The sequence below is a fragment of the Lycium barbarum genome, chromosome 3, assembly GCF_019175385.1.
Source record: "Lycium barbarum isolate Lr01 chromosome 3, ASM1917538v2, whole genome shotgun sequence".
In the NCBI taxonomy this organism is placed as follows: domain Eukaryota; kingdom Viridiplantae; phylum Streptophyta; class Magnoliopsida; order Solanales; family Solanaceae; genus Lycium; species Lycium barbarum.
The window spans coordinates 20,720,890-20,741,469 of record NC_083339.1 but is presented as its reverse complement, the minus strand read 5'-3'; the positions used below and the strand labels follow the sequence as shown (position 1 = coordinate 20,741,469).

At 34.1% G+C, this 20,580-nt stretch overlaps 1 protein-coding gene across 3 annotated transcripts; it reads left to right on the top strand.

Moving 5' to 3' along the window:
* Positions 1 to 1,654: 1,654 nt before the first annotated feature.
* Positions 1,655 to 20,084, top strand: LOC132630704 (protein NRT1/ PTR FAMILY 8.1-like). Of its 3 annotated transcripts, XM_060346267.1 has the most exons (7): positions 13,830 to 14,013; positions 15,693 to 15,760; positions 15,903 to 16,054; positions 16,152 to 16,369; positions 17,331 to 17,881; positions 18,709 to 19,034; positions 19,377 to 20,084. In XM_060346267.1, the coding sequence occupies exons 3-7, from the start codon at positions 15,934 to 15,936 to the stop codon at positions 19,883 to 19,885; spliced, it is 1,725 nt and encodes a 574-aa protein (XP_060202250.1). In that variant the 5' UTR covers positions 13,830 to 14,013; positions 15,693 to 15,760; positions 15,903 to 15,933; the 3' UTR covers positions 19,886 to 20,084. The 3 variants fall into 3 exon arrangements, with proteins under 3 accessions (XP_060202251.1, XP_060202250.1, XP_060202249.1); XM_060346268.1 differs by lacking the exons at positions 13,830 to 14,013; positions 15,693 to 15,760 and adding an exon at positions 1,655 to 1,855; XM_060346266.1 differs by lacking the exon at positions 15,693 to 15,760 and having other exon boundaries at positions 13,831 to 14,013.
* The last annotated feature ends 496 nt before the right edge of the window (positions 20,085 to 20,580 follow it).

The following is a 20,580-nucleotide window of genomic DNA, read 5'->3' as shown; positions in this document are numbered from 1 at the left end:
CTCTTGTGTATCTGCAGGAAATTCTTGGTCGGAAGATTGTTCAACTGGAATAGATTAACAATCCCCTAACTATTATCATTGCGAGTTTTACACCTAAAATGTTGGGTGTTTCTGTTACACCTCAGGACTATAACTCCTTTTAGATTAAAAATTTGTAGTTAAATATGTGGCAAAATATTTGAGATAACTTGCTGAGAGACACGTGGGAGATGAAAAAAGTCTTAAATGAGTACACCTGGCACATGGAGTTCATGGTAGTTCATGTGGTTCTGTAAACAACCAATAGTTTGGGTATGAAACTGGCAAAATAAAGATAGTTTAGGGAGTTCTTAACCTATTCACTGAAATTATTTTCCACGTGTACTGGCACTTGAAACTTTTTGTAGGAGCTTTTACGGTGTGATGTTCACATAGCATATATCATATTCCTTCATAGTAGTTAAGGAGGTTATGTGAACACTCAATAGTTTAGACAGGAAACTCAAAAATCGTTGATTATTTAGGAAATCTTTAACCTATTCACTCTTTATGTTTTGGATGTGCCTTTGCACTGGTAACTGTCATTGTCAGCTAAAGAAGTAAAAGAAATGGATACTTTTGTTGATAAGAACTGCAATGATCCTTATTTAGTTGTTCAGATGGGGATTGATTTATTCCTCTGATCTGATCTCCCCACATTGACATAATTGGGAGAATCCTACGCATCATTCGCCTTTGCACCCAAAGGCAAGTAGCATATTAATGAGGAAATTAAGATGCATGATGGCTAACAATGTAGAGTGGATTTTGTTAGCGCTAATTCTGCTGAAAATGAGAAGCATTATTTTTGGCTAAATATATTGGTAGCCCTTTAAATTTAAAAGGTAAATTGCATTTAGATACTCGAACTACAACTTGTTCCAATTGAGTAGCTAAACACGTAATAAAGCCTTCCTATTAATACTTGTGGCTCATATTTTTGAACAATCTTCTAAATGTGTTCTCAAGCGTCAATTAGGTAGTTAAGTTAACCGCATAAAATATTTCATCTCCGTTAACTATACACATCAGCCTCAATTGAAACATACTTGAGGTTTTACGACTTATTGAGGCTTATGTGTATAATTAATAGAAGCAACATACTTTAAGTGGTTAACTTATTTATGTAATTAACACTTGAAAACGTGCACAAAAGTTTTTTCAAACTTTGTACCAAAAATGTTTAATAGGAACACTTTGGCATGTGCTTAGTTGCTCAACTAGAATGAGTTGTAATTCGAGGGGTGTCTAAATGAAATTTATAAACAAGTTTAAGCATTGTCGATGTATTAAGCCATTATTTTTCAAATAACTAGTACCAATTGTTGTAAGGAATATCAATGATTTAGTCTATTTCCACTAACTTAAAATTTGGATTTGGATATATATATCTACAAGTAAAATAAATGATAAATGTTCACACTCTTTCTTTCTGCCAATTGTAATTTAGTTAAGTACAATAAAAGACTAATGTTCACACTCTATATTTTTGCCAAATATAGTTAAGTACAATAAATAAACAACAACAACAACAACATACCCAGTGAATCCCACAATATGGGGTCTGGAGTTGAGTACAATAAATAAAGATATATAATTATATAAATGCTCACACTACATTTCAACCAATTACGAGTCAAACACAAAGATTGTGAAGATAAACCAGAATTAAGTACACTATAATATAACGTGCTCTTCACTTCAAAGCTTCCCCTTGGGTAATTGTAAGACAAGAGTGTTGAATACAAACTTCTCATAGCCAGTGGTGGAGCGACAACTAGTGAAGGGATCAATTGAATTCTCTCCATTGAAAAGTTGTACTGCATGCACAAATAAGGTAAAATTATTGTATTCTTTATATAGAAGTTTTTGGATCCGCTTGACATAAGAATTTCTTTTAATTATAGTTGTAAAGATAGTTTAAAAATTGCTTTAGCGAGTAGAATTGAAGTTTTTGAATCTTTTATGTAATGCTTTGGTCAGCCACTACAATCATACTCCAATCGAGCAATGAATGTGAAAACCTCGCCGCAACCAACAAAAAGTATTTGGAGTATTTGCTAGGAGATGGATATAGAATTGGTTGAAGATCATAATCAGAGGCGAAACTAGAATTTTGAACTTAAGGGTTTTAGATTCTAGCAAAAAGAATTATTAGATTTTTGCCAAATTATTTATACTTATTAAGTGAATTTTTAACATAAATACAATTTAAATTTGCGCCAAGGGGTAAATTCTGCCGAACCCCTAGACGGAAGGTTAGCTTCGCCCCTGATCATAATAGTTATCCCTCCTAAGATAGTAATGAACCTGTCTATCTTCTGGCAAAACCTCAAATAGGTTCTGCTGAGGTAAAAACCTTCATTGGACATTTGGAGTTCTTCTATGAGCAAGCACCTGATGCTATAACAAGTTTATGTTTGCTTATGAGTGGTAAAATTAGTCATGTGGGTCATTCCGGGCACATACTATTTAAAAGTTGAACATATTTGAATTAAATATGTAGCTCAAATTAATTCACAAAGAAAAAAAACTTTTCTTTGTTTTATAAGAAAAATAAAGCCATAAAAAATTATTAAGAGTTGTGGTGGGATGGGTATAGTTCCTCCGTCCAAGTATGCAAAATATTGAAGAGAGTGCTTCCATCACAAATCATGATTAGTGCAGGCCTCAATATGAATATCACATACCGCGTAGGAAACAAAAAAAGCCATAATCAAAAAAAAAATGTGCTAATTTTATTTGGTAATTAAACAAATTATAAGAAAACAATAAAATAAATTAAACTTGATTAGAGTTGGGCGGTTAGATTATGATTCTTTATTTAGTTCATGTTGACCCAGTTCGTCTCAACCGAAGTAACATTTGGATTAAGTTTGACTCAAGCGAGTGAGTGAAAAAGCGGCAAGAATGAACGATCAACAAGAGGACCGAATTAACCCGCCCATGTATTTATTTAACCTTATTTTAACCATTCAAATTTAGTTTGACCCGTCAATTTAATGCGGTTAGCTTGTTTTGCTCTTTCACTTTCAACAATTGAAGTTAGCAACTATTTGAGTACACTTTTGGTCAATATAGTTATATGCTTTTTAAAAAAAAAAAATTGTCCCAAAAACTTGCTTTTTTATATTTAAAAATAATTTTATTTTTTTATTTTTTATTTTACGGTTAAGAGATGATTTATAGTCATATAAATATAAATGACTTATTTTAAACCACAAGTTTCAAAAGTCTTGTTTTCTTAATGTTCATACCCAAACAAATATAATATCATATAAAATGGGAAGGAAGGAGTATTACTTTTGACACAAAAATGAAAATTAAATTTACAGGTAAAAATCTATAACTACATCAAATTAGCAATTTCAGACTTTAGTTAAAATTCATCTAATCCTTCTCTCTCCTTCTTGTGATGGGAGGTGAGTGGGCAATTTCCATTGAGCGTACATTGTCTATCCTTAATGATTTTGATCGATTTAGTTAAAAAAAAATTAAAAACAACAATTGTTGGTTTTGGTTGAGCTTGAAAAAGCTTGTTGAAGAAGATGAGGTGGGCCAATTGATTTTTTAAGATTTACGTTGAATCTCACCATGAAAAATTATTTAAACTGTTATTAGAAAGCTATTTATTAAATTTGGAGTCATTTGTAGTTGATTTAGATCAATTTGAAGCAAAAAATGTATTGGTAAAATTTTTACGCAACAAGTTACGGCGGCCGGTCAGGATTTTGTAGTCACTTCGAGCGAGTTTGGATTTATGGTCATAATTCTGACAATCTATCAGAATTTGACCACAAATTCTAATAATCCCTCAGAATTGTGACAAGATAACTTTTGCCATCAATTTGAAATTTGCCAAGATATGTAGACAAATATTTTACCATTCATCAAGGATTTAGCCAGAAATTCTAGCGATTATTTCACAAGACAAGTTTTATCCATCAATTTTGATGGAATACAGGCATAAACAGCGGAAGCAAATAATCAGGATCGAACTTGCATGTAATATAGACAACACATAATCAAAGATATTGATCAAACATAAAATTGATACTTATCTCTTGAAGTGTGACCGCGACCAAGAATCGAATCTTCAACCACGAACACACACCATCTAAGAGATCGTCATCCTTCAGTTCCACAGTCTTCTGCTGCGTAACCCGAATAATACCAGAATTTGTGAAATTCGTGTGGGCGAATTTCTATGGAAAAGTTGAAGAAACTTCTAAAACCCTTAGCCTCCTTATGGAGTAAGACCCCTATTTTATAACTATAGGTTTTAGGGTTTTCCCCTTTTTCCAAAACCTGTTCGGTCTTTATTTTCCACCAAGAAATAATATTCCATTTAATTCTTTATTTTTCGGGCACAGCAGGGACCACAAAATTTAATTAACGAGGCTTCCTATTATGGAATTAATTCGAAATAACTGAATTAATCCTACCATAATAAATTACGAATTATTCCACTAAAAAATCGTAACTGCACTCCTCAGTTCAATTTCGAAATCATACATTAAAACTTATTTAATTCCCCATGTTAAGATTAATTACAGATACCAATAAATTAAATTAAATTACTGAAAATTTAATTCATTGACTAATTGAATCCTTTATATTTCCGCTTAACTTATATCATGTGACGGATACAAAATCCACCTGCAGGATTTTCACACGAGACTTATAAGCATTCATAAAGGGGTATCATCAATCTCAAAGTCGAGACATGGATTCTATCAACTAATTATTATTTCACAAATATAATTTGTCATTATCCAATTTACCAGGAATACATAGACCCGCAATTGAGTCGTACCTTTTAATAAATCAAAATAATGAACAAATCACATTGATCATAATAATTATATCAAGATTAAGAGTATAAGTACATTTAATGAACTAGACAATTTGTTTTACATGTTCAGTACAAAAACACTTATCTCTACTTGGTCTGTTCAATACATACAAAATGTACTAGCACAAGAAGATGGAATTATACCATTCCTATAATGAAGATACATTATATTAATCTTGGGCTACAATCATACCGATGGCTTTGTCCAATTTTCATCTTAGATTGTGAACATAAATTTTATACTTATAAGAACCGACGATTTAATCTTCCGTGTATAAGCTAAACTCTATACATTAAATCATGTACTATATAAGTAAAGGACACACATACTAGTACATGATCTATTTAACTTTTTAATAAACAATGAATAAATAATTGTTCTATAATAAATACTATATCCAAACACATGGTTAATAGTATATATCCCAACAATCTCCCTCTTAGATTTTTAACTACGACAATTGTTAGAATATATCATATCTAAACGCATGGTTAATGGCATATACCTCGACAATCTCCCACTCTAGACTTTTAACCATGCATCGACAACTTTCATATGTATTCTTTTTGCATGACTACCAAAAGTCTTAGTAGTGCGTCGTCGTAACTGGCCGGTTCTGTATTAAGATCTTCAGGGATCCTATCATGAAACTCTCCCAAAAAAATGTATCTCTTTTCAGGATCCTATCATGAGACTCTCCCAAGAGTATACACCGAACCGATCTTGATTATGTTCTCCCACTACGACTAAGTACTACTACTATTATAGTCACACTATCATATTCCTGAGTCTTAATATTATCTTCATAGCCTTTCGGTATTGAAATATTAACGACTTCATATAGTGTTATTTGCTCAACATCACTCCCACTACTTATACATAGTGAATTTCCTTACGCCTATTAACGTTTCTCCCACTATTTAAATGCAATGGAACGTCAATCCTGACTTGTTGGTTAGATGTTCTTGAACTTCTGAATTTTAGATGACTCATTTGTTATTTCTTTGCTCAGTTCCTATAAAACAAGTTTACATCTAAGAACTTGGTTTATTAAATAGTGCTTTTCTAAAAATCTAGCAATTGTATTAACAATTACTTTATTTTCTTTTAGGACAGTAAATAAACCTCCTTTCGTTCCCTTTGGATATCTAATAAACATGCGTACATCCGTTCTTGATTCCCACTTATCTCTTTTCCCTTTGAACACATGTGCTAGACAACCTCATATCCGAACATGTTGCAGATTTGGCTTACATCCAATCCACTGTTCTATGGGTATCAAAGGTACTAACTTAGAGGGAATTAAATTAAGAATGTAATTCGCAGTTTCTAAGATATATTCCAAAATGAAAAAGCAAATATAAATAAGCCAATCATTAATCTTACCACTTTCAAAAGAGTCATATTTCTTTTCTCTTCCACACCTATCTATTGTAGAATACTTGGTGTAGACAATTGAAAATGCAATCCCTCTATCTAATAAGTAACTAATGAACTCTACAAAGAGGTACTCGCCACTACGATCAAATCGCAGTGACTTAATGTATTTTCCCTGAAGCTTTTCATTTTCGCCTTAAATACCTTGAAATTTTCAAAACATTCGGACCTACAGAGCATCAAATAAATATATTCATACCATGAGTAATCTCTATGAATGTCACAGAATACTCAAAATCACCTCTTGCCTTGAAGTTCATTGTACCACACAAATCAGAATGGATTGGCTTAACTTATCATTAACTTTATTTCTTTTTAAGATAAAAGGTCTCTTAGTCATTTTGCCTTCTAAGTAGGACTCACAAGATGGTAGTGCATCCACTTTCAATGAACATTAAAAGTTCATCCTTTGACCAACATCCGGATTAAAATGACCTGACGATGCTGTTATCATCCAGATTAAAATGACCTAGATACAAGTGCCAACAGATAAGCTCATTCGATTCCCGAAAGAAAAAAAAATTCTTATGGGACAGATTAACATTATTCAGTTCAGGGGAAAATACATAAACACCCCCCAACGTATACTCGGATTAATTATGACGCACCCAACCTTTGCAGGCGACCTATTACCCCCTGGCCATATATTTTTTGTACTTTTGTACGATTTTTCGGCTGACGTGGCATAATCAAACTTTGATGCCCAGTTGCATAATGGAGAGTGTGACTCTCCGCCACATTGGCGCCACATCAGTGCCACGTCACTGCCACGTCTTCTTCTTCTTCTTCTTCTTCTTCTTCTTCTTCTTCTTCATTTCAAGAAATCAATCAACCCATTTTCCGCCATTAACACACACACATTCAATTTCATCATCAATCATAAAAAGCTTATTTTCAAGAAATCAACCAACCCATATTCTTCCTCCATTAACACACACACACATTCAACCCATTTTCTTCCTCTATTAACACACACACATTCAATTTCATCATCAATCATAAATATCTTTTCAAGAAATCAACCAACCCATTTTTTTTCCTTTCAATTAAAGCTTGATAATTTATCACTAATAGGATTAGCGATGAACTTTTTCTATTTAACGACATACAAATTCTATTATAAATTCCTTTTTCTTGTAGTGTTGCTCCATAACTGCCATACTTTCCCAGTCCATATTGATTGTATTATTGCACACCTTAAGAAAATACATTAATAGTCTCAATCACAAGAATATTTCTCTTAAATTTCATTTATTTGAGCAAGTAAGGGAGATTTGAAAGAAATAAAATAACTTCTTCTTTTTCCAAATTGTTAATTATTTTATACTAAATTCAATTTAGCAAAAGAACTGCTCAATATTTAGGATAGGTTTCGCAATAAGACTTACACATCCATGGATTGAAATAAAAAATAAAAAATAAATACTCAGTTGAGAATTGTAATCCATATTATTAATATGTTATTATTAAAATTTCTAAATGTGATTGCCACAAACAAAAACTAAACTTGTTCGATCTCCGACTCAAGTGCAATATTCAACCACCACGGGTCGTGATATTTAATTAGAGGTCCCGAATTCAAATTCTAAAAAAAAAAAAAATCTTTCTTCTACTCTTTTACTCTTGGGTTACAGAAAGAAAAAAAAATGGAGAAAACAAAGGAACCATGCTGTATGGACCATCTATAATGCAAAATGTTACAATTGCCATGAGGTGCAAGATCGAAATTTAACTTTCGATTCTCTTATTCCTTCCACTACTTTATAATTGGGTCCAGAAACAAAACAAACCAAAAGAAATTGCACGAACTGCCCTTCAAATGGACTAGATGCCCTTCAATGTGTGTGTTAATGGAGCAAGAAAATGGGTTGAATGTGTGTGTGTTAATGCAGGAAAAAAAATGGGTTGGCTGATTTCTTGAAAAGATATTTATGATTGATGATGAAATTGAATGTGTGTGTGTTAATGGAGGAAGAATATGGGTTGGTTGATTTCTTGAAAATAAACTTTTTATGATTAATGATGAAATTGAATGTGTGTGTGTTAACGAAGGAAAATGGGTTGATTGATTTCTTGAAATGAAGAAGAAGAAGAAGAAGAAGACGACGTGGCACTGACGTGGCGCCAATGTGGAGGAAAGTCCACTGTGCAACTTGGCATCAAAGTTTGTTTGTGCCACGTCAGCCGAAAAAGGGTACAAAAATACAGAAAAAATAAGTCCAGGGGGGTAATAGGTCACCCGCAAAGGTTGGGTGCGTCATAATTAATCCGAGCATATGTTTGGGGGGGGAGGTATTTATGTATTTTCCCTTCAGTTCAGAAGAGATATTAATTTAAAGTGTCCACACATCAATGTACCACAAGAGATAAAATGTTTATCAAACTCAATAACACAAGAGTTACAGGAAAAATAAACTAACTATCCATCTCTTGTTTGGTTAGAAACTGAAAATAAATTCTTTCTAACAGGAGTTACATATAATACATTCTTTAATTAACCTCTTATCTCTATCAGAAGAATTCTTGACTAGTAATAAGTGGGCTGGATAAAGTCTATTGAGAATTTGAGATATAATCATTAAATAGATCATTAGTTATGTAGTAAGAATAGTAAAATTCAAAACACACATCACACATACAACCATGCATACTGAATAGCTAGATTCGATAGGGAAACTTAACTATTCATGCAAACTATATGAGTCATGCCAGATAATTCACCCCATAAATTAAAAAGGGTCAACTCAGATGGAGAGTAAACTGCTTATTTAAGTTAGGTAAATATCACTTTTAATAAACCCTAGTTCCATTGAACTAATGTGTAACTCAGTTGGAGAGTCAAGACAAGCTATCAATTAACTAGGGACTGAAGCACAGTAATTTACCATAGTGAATCTATCCGATGGGGAAGAACACCTACGTCAACATATAAACTCATTATATCACTGTTATATACAATGGAGACCATAGAAAATGAACCCTACCACCACTATTTGAAGAAATGAAATTTTTATTTAATAAAAAATTTCTAATAAACAGCAAAACGACCAAAAAAAACCCATCTAAACGACCCCGAATGGCCAAAAAGGGCCAAGTTCATGAGCAAAACTCGTGAGTATTTCTCAGTGGGTTGTTTCCGATGAACCTACCAAATTTCGAATCAATTGGAGTTCGTCAAAAATCAAAATTCCGAAACCATGACCAATTTGGAAAGAGATTTTTTTTTTCCAGCCAAAACAGAATTAAAAAAACATATACATTTGTTCGGTAGTTCTCATCACATATCATCATTAGCCTACTAATATACATGAATCAAGAACAACGAATAAAATTTTAAAATATGTTTACATAATCTCAGTGTTGCTTTCTAGAAATTAGCATGTTTATGTAATCATTGAATGTAAAATTCAAAACACACCACATAGATATCCATGCATCTTGAACAACAAATTTCAATATAAAAGAACAATTCATGCAACATATATATGTGATGCCAGATATTCACTCTATAAATTTAAAACCAGAGCTAACTCAAACGAAGAGTATGCTGCTAATTTAAGCTAAGTGAATACCATTATTATTATCTCTAGTTTCATTGACCCAACATGTAACTCAGATGGAGAGTTAATACAAGTTATCAATAACTAGTGAATATACCTAGTGACAACCCATAATAAATCTATCCGATGGAGAGGAAGACCTAAAGTCAACACATAAATTTATTATTTCACTAGTATTTAGTCATGAAAACCATAAGGAAGAATCTCTATCACCATTAAATCATAGCCAAGTAAATTTTCCTAAAAAATTTTTTTTCATAAAACAAAAATTGCCCAAAACACCATCTAAACAATCCCAAATCACCGAAAAATGACATGATTCACCGCAAAGCAGTGACTATTGCTTAGTGGGTTATTTCCGATAAACAGAATTCAAATCAATTAGAGTTCGTAGAATTACAGATCTCTAAATCTATGACCAAATTCAAAAAATAACTTATTCAGGTGATTCAAGAAGGAAAAATATGATCTATATCCTTAATTATCACATATCAATTCATGTTAAACATCATATGTAATCATGTTCCAGATTTAACATTAATAAAACTGACATAAAAAGTAGTTTTTCATACTCGTTTTAATCCGAAAGAACAACATAAAACCCATCTAAACAGCCTCAAAGATTATTTCTTACTGGACGTTTCCAATGAACACACCAAATTTCAGGTCAATAAGAGTTCATGAAATTCTTGATCCCCACAACTAACCAAATTCGTCAAAATAACTGTTTTAGGCATAACTAAGGATTAAATAATCTGATTTAGGTTTCTATTCTCCTTTTATAATTATCCCATGCTCAAGGCATACATTGTGTCCCTTCTTCTGGGCAAGACACACAACACCTAAATACAACAAATTGTCCTCACAATTAATACACCTGAGAATCAAGATATTCCGTTTCTGCCTTTCGGGTGAAAACTTCGATATCTCTTCTCATGAATTAATTAAGTGCTACTAGTAACAAAAGATAAATTTTGTATCGATGGATAAAACACCACAACTAGTATACACTTATTCAAGAATAATTTTCACAATACATTGAGAATGTTTCAATGACTCAAATAAATAAACCATTTAAATGGTTCCTATTTATTAATCAAAAAAATCTCAATCCATGTATTGATATAATCTCACATGTATAATACTTTAAGAATTTTCAATGATTTCATAGAAATAGACCATTTCAATAAAAACTATTTATTAATCATAAAATTCTTAATTTATATAATATTATATACATGAACGAGAAAATAAGAAAAAAAAAATTGCTCGTCTAATTATAACCTGTTAAGACCATGGTCCAGCTCTTAATCAAACAAAATTCAGTAAGACAAGGTCCATCAAATATTTCAAGTAATGATGCTAACCTAAAATAATACTCACTATCAACCAAAAGGAAATATGAAACACAAGGCTTAAGGATACCTTTTATCGAATACCAGTGAGCAAAATTCACTTGATCCACCTGTCAACCTACATATTCCCTCCTTGTTTTTATTTTGTTTCATCCCTTTCCTTTTAAAAAAAAAATAGGCTGGACCAATCATAGTTAAGCCATATCAAAAAGAATTACTAGGAAAGACGGTAGTGGGTTTTCCCAAGGACCTAGGTGTTAATCCACGCCTAAACCACGCCGCCGCCGACCTTAGTCCTCTTTTCGAACCCTTGATCAAATTTTACAGAATCATGAAGCATTAAAAATGGCTGTCATTCGTGACTTAAAACCCGATGCCAACAAAAACACCTTTTACAGAATTCCCTTGTCAAACATCAAATTCGCCCAAAACAGCTACGGCGACATAGCTTCGAGGGCAAATTGATTCGTTTCACACCATGTGAATCACGACTCATACATATAATCGAACATATATATATTATTTAGATTATCTATTTGGATGTAAGCAGGCTCTTGATGCCAATTGATAGAATATAGACATAAACAAGGGAAACAAATAGCCAGGATCGAACTTGCATGTAATATCAATAACACATAATCAAAGATATTGATCAAACATAAAATTGATACTTATCTCTTGAAGCGTGACCGCGACCAAGAATCGAATCTTCATCCACGATATCGTCCTCCTTCAGTTCCAGTGTAACCCGAATAATACCAGAATTTGTGAAATTCGTGTGGGCGAATTTCTATGGAAAAGTTGAAGAAACTTCTAAAACCCTTAGCCCCCTTATGGAATAATATCCCTATTTTATAACTATAGGTTTTAGGGGTTTCCCCTTTTTCCAAAACATATTGGGTCTTTATTTTCCACCAAGAAATAATATTCCATTTAATTCTTTATTATTCGGGCACAGCAGGGACCGCGAAATTTAATTAACGATGCTTCCTATTATGGAATTAATTCAAAATATCTGAATTAATCCTACCATAATAAATTACGAATTATTCCGCTAAAAAATAGTAACTGCACTCCTCAGTTCAATTTTGAAATCATACATTAAAACTTATTTAACTCCCCATGTTAAGATTGATTACAGATACTAATCAATTAAATTAAATTACTGACAATTTAATTCATTGACTAATTGAATCCTTTATATCCGCTTAACTTATATCATGTGACGGATACAAAATCCACTTGCACGGTTTTCACACGAGACTTATAAGCATTCTTAAAGGGGTATCATCAATCTCAAAGTCGAGACATGAATTCTATTGAGTCGCAATTGAGTCGTATCTTTTAATAAATCAAAATAATGAACAAATCACATTGATCATAATAATTATATCAAGATTAAGAGTATAAGTACATTTAATGAACTAGAGAATTTGTTTTACATGTTCAGTACAAAAACACTTATCTCTACTTGGTCCGTTCAATACATACAAAATGTACTAGCACAAGAAGACGGAACTATACCATTCCCATAATGAAGATACATTATATTAATTTTGGGCTACAATCATACCGATGGCTTTGTCCAATTTTCATCTTAGATTGAGAACATAAATTTTATACTTATAAGAACCGACGATTTAGTCTTCCGTGTATAAGCTAAACTCTATACACTAAATCATTTACTATATAAGTAAACTAGTACATGATCTATTTAACTTTTTAATAAACAATGAATAAATAAGGGTAAATACATAAAAAAAAAAAAACCCAACGTATAGCCAGATTAATTATGACGCACTCAACCTTTGCGGGCGACCTATTACCCCCAGTCTTAATTTTTCAGTATTTTAGTACCATTTTCGACTGACGTGGCAAAAAACAATTATGGCGAGTCACTGACAGTGATGTGTCAGTGATGTGTCAGTGACGTGTCAATGACGTCAGTCAGAAAATGGTACTAAAATACTGAAAAATTAAGACTGGGGGGTAATAGGTCGCCCGCAAAGGTTGGGTGCGTCATAATTAATCTGGCTATACGTTGGGGGATTTTTTATGTATTATTCCAATAAATAATTGTTCTATAATAAAATACTATATCCAAACACATGATTAATAGTATATATCCCAACAATCTCCCTCTTAGACTTTTAACCACGACAATTGTTAGAATATATGGTATCTAAACGCATGGTTAATGGTATATACCCCAACAAATTTGATATCCCCACGATTTGTCAAAATTTTACTACGTAATTCTAATCGTGAACTTCTTCTAGTAAAACTGTTCTTAGCGGAATTAAAACTTAAATGGTGACACTGATTTTTTTTTTATTTTTGCAAATGTCCAGCGGCATAAAGGGATAATGATTCGGGCGATTTCACTGACTTAAGATCTTGATTTTGATTTATACATACATATATTACTAGAAAAATAATACAGTATAGTTAAGTACAATTTTGGATAGTAAATCCTTTTTGCTCCAACAAATATTTATGGGTAGTTTGGTACACGGATAAGGTGAATATATCAAGATTAAGCCTATGATTAAATTTATATTTTGTTGGCTGACAGTATAAATATATCTCAAGACAAATTTTACCGTCAACGAAACACAGTATATATTTAATCACGTATTTAATCTGATCTGTACCACCCTTATATTCTCTACTTCCTCAACTCTAGGAATTGCAAACTGCCAAATTTTCATCTTTATTTTCCTCAGCCGCCTCTCTCAAACCCCCACAACACAAAAGCTTCCAATTCCTTTTTCTCTCTTTATTGAGGTACTTTTCATCTTTAACATATCTATGATGACAATGATTGGAAAACTTTTTTTAATCTGTTTTTTGTTTCTGACATTAACATATGTAGTCGTTTTCTGTAGATGATATATAGAGTGTGCATATAGCTTTCTTTGTTTTACTCCTTTACTTTCAATGTGTCTAATTTAACCGTGATTATATCTATATATATTTGCCGTGACTTCTTTACTTTCGTAAATTCTTGTCTGACCTTCTTTGTCTTGTTTTATTTTGAGTTGTTGAGCCCAAGGTAGGAGTAAGGTCTGAGTACACTCCACCCTTCCCAGACCTCACTTGTTTGATTACACTGAGTATGTTATTGTTGTGTGTCTATATATATATATAGTCAAATCTCTATATAACAGCATCGTCGGGTCCGAAATTTTTTTATTGTTAGAGAATGGATGTTACACACGTATAACAGCATTGCCATAAAAAATAATATTTCGTTGTTATACGAAAAAAAGATGCATACAATCAAAATTTTCGTTTTTATTTATCAAATTCTAAGCTTAATCACACTTTGTATAACGAAAAAAAATCTTTTAATGATGGAAAAAAAATATATTCATATGATATTCTTTGTCATAAATAGTGTATTAAAGGATCAAATATTTGGTCAAATCTCAACACTTATTATTGGTAATCATGGATATTCTATTTTTATAAAGATGGTTAATTATTACATTACAAAAAAAGAAGATAGTTGTTATATGGGAGGTAATTTTACAAAGAGCGAACTGTTATAAAAGTGGATGTTGCTGTTATAGGTAAAATGCTGTTATAAAGAAGTAAAATATAATATAAAAAATCGGTTCCAAAAAAACCTGACTGTTATAGAGAGGTGCTGTTATATATAGATGTTGTTATAGAGAGGTCTAACTGTATATGGTTTTTCCTGTTCTGATTATCTCAATTTTGTTAATGGAGTTGCTTTAATGGATCTCCATTTCGTAAAATCAACCACTGATGCTTGAGTTAGAGTAGGTTGTCTACATCACACACCCTCCTTTCCCGGAATAGATTTAGAACTTATTTTTGCTAAATTAATAATTAATTAAGAAATATTTTTCAAAGCGTACAACAGAATTAGGATGGTAAAAAAGAAACCAAAAGCTGCTTGTTTAAAGAATCAAACTATTTCTGTCTGCTTTATCATCCTGCGTGAACACGGGATGCTTCGTACATCGAGTTGTCTTTTTTCTGCTCTAGACCCTCTATAGCAACTGTCCTTGTTCTGTATTATGACAATTCACAGTTTTCAGTGATTTTACCTTCCAAAAAAAAATAAAAAATTAAGATATGTACACCGACAACATAAAGGATTTTACAGTTCACCGTATTAACATGTTGAAACAGATAATCTGCCTTATTTCTCAAGTTACCGCCTTATCGGTATCACTTTTTATGGAGAATTACGCGTAGTTTTAGGTAACCCGATAGCTTAAAAGTTCTTTAACTGTCCGTGTATAGGAAGTTAATTTTTCTTTCTATTCTATTTTTGCTCCAACATCTAATGTGCTACAACAACATGATTCACTGACTCTGGATATTATGGGCATTAATCTTTTTCAGTTTCCTAAGTATTTTGCCTGCACGAATATCATTGTAGATGCAACAAACAATTGAGACTTAATTTTTTTTTATTTTTTTTTTGCTAGTTTTGCTAGAGTTCTTCCTACAAGTGTTGTCAGTCCACTTTGGCCAATCGGTACCCTTTATTTATCTCGTACGTCTTGATCTTGGAATAATTTATCTACTAGCATTCCCTTTTTATAATTTTAAGCCCATAAATGTTGCTAGTGTTTAGATTTTAATATCCAATATGTAATAGAGGTGTCTTATGTGTTTGTCTGGTTGTTTGGCCTTAGGCTGTCACATTAATTTGGTCTGGTTGACATTATGGGAGAAGCTAGAATGGAAAGCGATGATGACTACACGAAGGATGGGACTATGGACATCTATAAAAAACCTGCGAACAAGAAGAAAACCGGAACCTGGAAGGCCTGCCTCTTCATCCTTGGTGCGATTTTTCACTTAATACACAAAAGTAGTTGTGTATAATTCACTTATAGTTATAATAGAATAATGTCCTTGACATGGTAAGGTTGAATTTACAGGGGATGAAGGATGTGAGCGATTGGCATACTATGGGATGAGTACAAATTTGGTGAACTATATGCAGCAAAGGCTCAATCTAGGCAATGCTGCTGCTGCAAGAAGTGTAACAAATTGGTCAGGTACTTGCTATGTCACACCATTGATTGGAGCATTCTTGGCTGATTCCTATCTAGGGCGATACTGGACAATTGCTAGTTTCTCACTCCTTTATATCATTGTAAGTAAGAAGTAGCTTTTTTATCTTATCGTGTTCTTTGAATATGGAAACCACACGTCGGTACTTAGAATGCTGTGGTTTCCCGTTGGCTTTCGGATTAGAATAACAACAATCTGCGTATCCTTTAGCTTCAGATTGCATTTTCTATATTGTTGAGATCAGTGTTGTCAAAGGTTGTTTAGTACTTTTGCTTTCTTCAAACCTGTTCTGAAGACCGTTTTTCTTGAGCCAAGGGTCTATCAGAAACAACCTCTCTACCCCATAAATGGATAAGGTCTGCGTACACCCTATCCTCCCCAAACTAACACTTGTGGGACCACACTGGCTATGTTGTCAAAGTCTCATTTAAGGCACGCTTAAACCCAGCTTAGGGAGGGTGCTTCACCTCACTTAAGCTACGCTTCAGTGTAGGCAAAGCACTAAGGCGTGTGCCTCATTGCCCATGAGTTCTATCTTGAATCTAGTGGTACTAAACAACAAACATAATCGTCAAATAAATTTAGTTGTTAAGTAAAACATTATGAATGAACTTTTTATCTTTTTCTTGATATATTATATATATATATATATATATATATATATATATATATCTGTGTGTGTGTGTGTGTGTGTGTGTGTGTTAATTTTTCCCTTCATTGCACCTTTTTTTACTAAAGCCCACACTAAAATTGCGCTTTGCGCTTAAACCCCAATAGACCTGAATCGCTCTTTACAGCTTCTCGCCTTTGACAACACTGGCTGAGATTATGTCTCGCTGTTCAGATTTTCAAAGACCTATCAGCTTTGGCTTTCTCGAACACACATAGTCCTAAAATTATAAAGCAATTAGTGGTTCGATAAACTTATTCAAAACATAACAAGTTCTAATGATGTTTTCTACTCAAGCACGTAACGTAAGTATCTCCAAGAACTCGTAGGCTGATTTTGGCAGAGGAATTGATGAACTTATTTCTTTATGTAGGGAATGACACTCTTGACAATGTCCGCTTCTGTAATTGGACTAAAGCCAGCCTGTATTAACGGTACTTGCCACCCGACATCATCACAGAAAACAGCATTCTTTGTTTCGATCTACTTGATTGCCTTTGGAACTGGTGGCATCAAACCTTGTGTCTCTTCCTTTGGGGCAGATCAATTTGATGAGAATGATGAAAACGAAAAGAAAAAGAAGAGCTCTTTCTTTAACTGGTTTTACCTCTCAATCAATGTCGGTGCTCTTATCGCTTCATCAGTTTTAGTGTGGATACAAATGAACGTGGGCTGGGACTGGGGTTTCGGTGTTCCAGCTGTGGCTATGGCCATTGCACTAGTGTTTTTCTTTTCAGGTACCCATCTATACAGGCTCCAACCCCCAGGAGGGAGTCCGTTGACTCGCATATTGCAGGTATTTGTGGCATCTATCAGAAAATGTAATGTCAAACCTCCTCGTGACGAGTCTCTTCTTTATGAGACCGTTGATGTGGAATCCACCATCAAGGGAAGCCGCAAGCTTGAGCACTCGGAAGAGTTCAGGTATCTGTGAATCCCATTGTAACCTTTCTGAAGTAAATTTTTTAACAAGTTAGTGAAAACATAGTTCATGAACTATTACATTCATAATTGTGAAGGCTTGCAAGACTTCATCCTAAAAGAGTTTCATGCAAAGAGAAGGGAAGGACTTTGTATAATATTCTTTGGGATCTTTACACAAATAGCCAGCCGGATTCACTGTTTACTTTTTCTACCTGGTTACATAGATTATACACTGATTATACATGGCTATTTTTAGTTTAAGCGGTTAGATAGGTGGCTGTTTAGGTTAAAATTATTCAATTCTTCACCCGCATGCTATTCCATCCATTGGGTTTCAGCATTTTAATTTTTTTGCACAACGGCAATAGTATATAAAGTTCTACATCATAACTGTGAATGTTGCAACATTTTCATCCTCAAAAAAGTCCATACAGAAGAGAAGGATAGGGCTTTCTACAATTTTCTCTTATGCGTCGCTATTCTGTTCTATCCATCGCGTTTTGACATTTTAATATTCCACAATGGTAGTCGATTTTAGGTGATTAGAACTTGCTTGATCAAAAATACAATCGATGTTGTCTGGGGATCTTTGAAAATTTTCAGTTTTGATTACATATCGCGACACTTAAGTTTATTTCTGGATCATGTGCTCTTAGATATAGTGACATAACATTTTTCTTGGTCCTTTAAGCTTCAAAACCGGGTTATTTGCCATTTCCTTGTGTATATTCTCGTTGCATTAAAATCTCAGTTTTATTCTCCATTGTTGCAACTCTATTGTATACTAATTTACAGCATGTATTGGCCACTTCAACAATGAAACTCAGGTTCTTTGACAAGGCTGCTGTGGAAACTGGATCTGATAAAGTCAATGGATCGGTGAATCCGTGGAGGCTCTGCACTGTGACTCAAGTCGAGGAGGTCAAGTCCATCATTCGTCTACTCCCCGTGTGGGCTACTGGTATCGTGTTTTCGTGTGTCTACAGTCAGATGAGCACCATGTTTGTTCTACAAGGCAACCAAATGGACCAACACATTGGCCCTCACTTCACAATTCCATCAGCATGTCTATCCATATTCGACACGCTCAGCGTTATTTTCTGGGCACCTATTTATGACCTAGCCATCATTCCCTTGGCACGGAAGTTCACAGGTATGGGTGTCAAATGGGCGGGTCAAAAGTTATTTAGGCTGAAATGGGCTGACAAACGGGTCATAACTCGACCCATCCAATTTTTACTAAGTTTTAGTTTCTTTATTTGTTTTTCTATAAGTTGTTAAAGTACCTAATAATTTCTTTGTTGTGGCCATATGACACATATCAATAAACAAAAAGTCTTTTTATTAATATTTTGACAAGGTTTCTCATGGATCAATTTGGGCTACATATCAGCCCAGATTTTAAATAGGTTGAATTTGGGCGTGCCAAAATGGCTGACCTAACAAATGGGCGGGTCATATCTTCATGGAATAACTTTGTCACCCCTATTCACAGGCCACGAACGAGGATTCACTCAGCTGCAGAGGATGGGTATCGGTCTTGTTATTTCGATATTTGCCATGGCTGCTGCCGGGGTTCTGGAGGTCTATCGGCTTGACTATGTAAGGAGGAATAGCTATTATGACCTCAAGATCATTCCTATGTCGATTTTCTGGCAAGTGCCTCAATACTTCTTGATAGGATGCGCGGAAGTGTTCACATTCATCGGTCAGATGGAGTTCTTCTATGACCAGGCTCCTGATGCCATGAGAAGTTTGTGTTCAGCCCTCTGTCTTACTACGACCGCATTAGGTAATTACCTAAGTACACTCATCGTTACAATTGTGACCAACGTGACCACAAGGCATGGAAAGCTTGGATGGATTACGAATAACTTGAACAGAGGCCACCTTGACTACTTTTACTGGCTATTGGCAATCCTCAGCTTCATCAACTTTGTCGCCTATCTCTGGATTGCGAAATGGTACACTTACAAGAAGGTAACTGGGAAAGCCTTAACATGAATGCAAGTTAAATTTTGGAGACATGTTGATCGCCTCTCTGTAGGCGCTATTATTCTTCTGAAAACTCAAAAATTTCTGTAAATATGGATTAAAACTGCTGCTAGCTCCACGAGAATTATTCTATCCATGAATTTTATTTATAAACATCAGTTAAGTGGCCTGCTGGCTTTGGAACTAAACATCTTTATTTCCCTGTTGATTAGTCTTAGTCTTCTTTGTGACTTGCCCGTTCCCCTTCTTCTGTGAGAAGCCACTAAGGGCAGCCCGGTGCACTAAGGGGAAGGGCCGGACCATAAGGGTCTATTGTACGCAGCCTTAGCTTGCATTTCTGCAAGAGGCTGTTTCCACAGCTCGAACCCGTGACCTCCTGGTCACATGGCAGCAACTTTACCAGTTACGCCAAGGCTCCCCTTCTTCTGTGAGAAGCCACTATGATCGCATTTTTGACCCTCCTGGTCACATGGCAGCAACTTTACCAGTTACGCCAAGACTCCCCTTCTTCTGTGAGAAGCCACTATGATCGCATTTTTGACCTTAGTCCACGGTGTGGACCAGAACTCGCACACACTTGTAATAGCTTTGTTCAACTCGAGGTTTTCTTCCTCGAGTTCCAAATGGCACCTAGCATCTTCCATAGTTTTAATGCCAGTATTAGGGGTGTATAGAGCAAACCGACAAACTGCATCAAACCGATA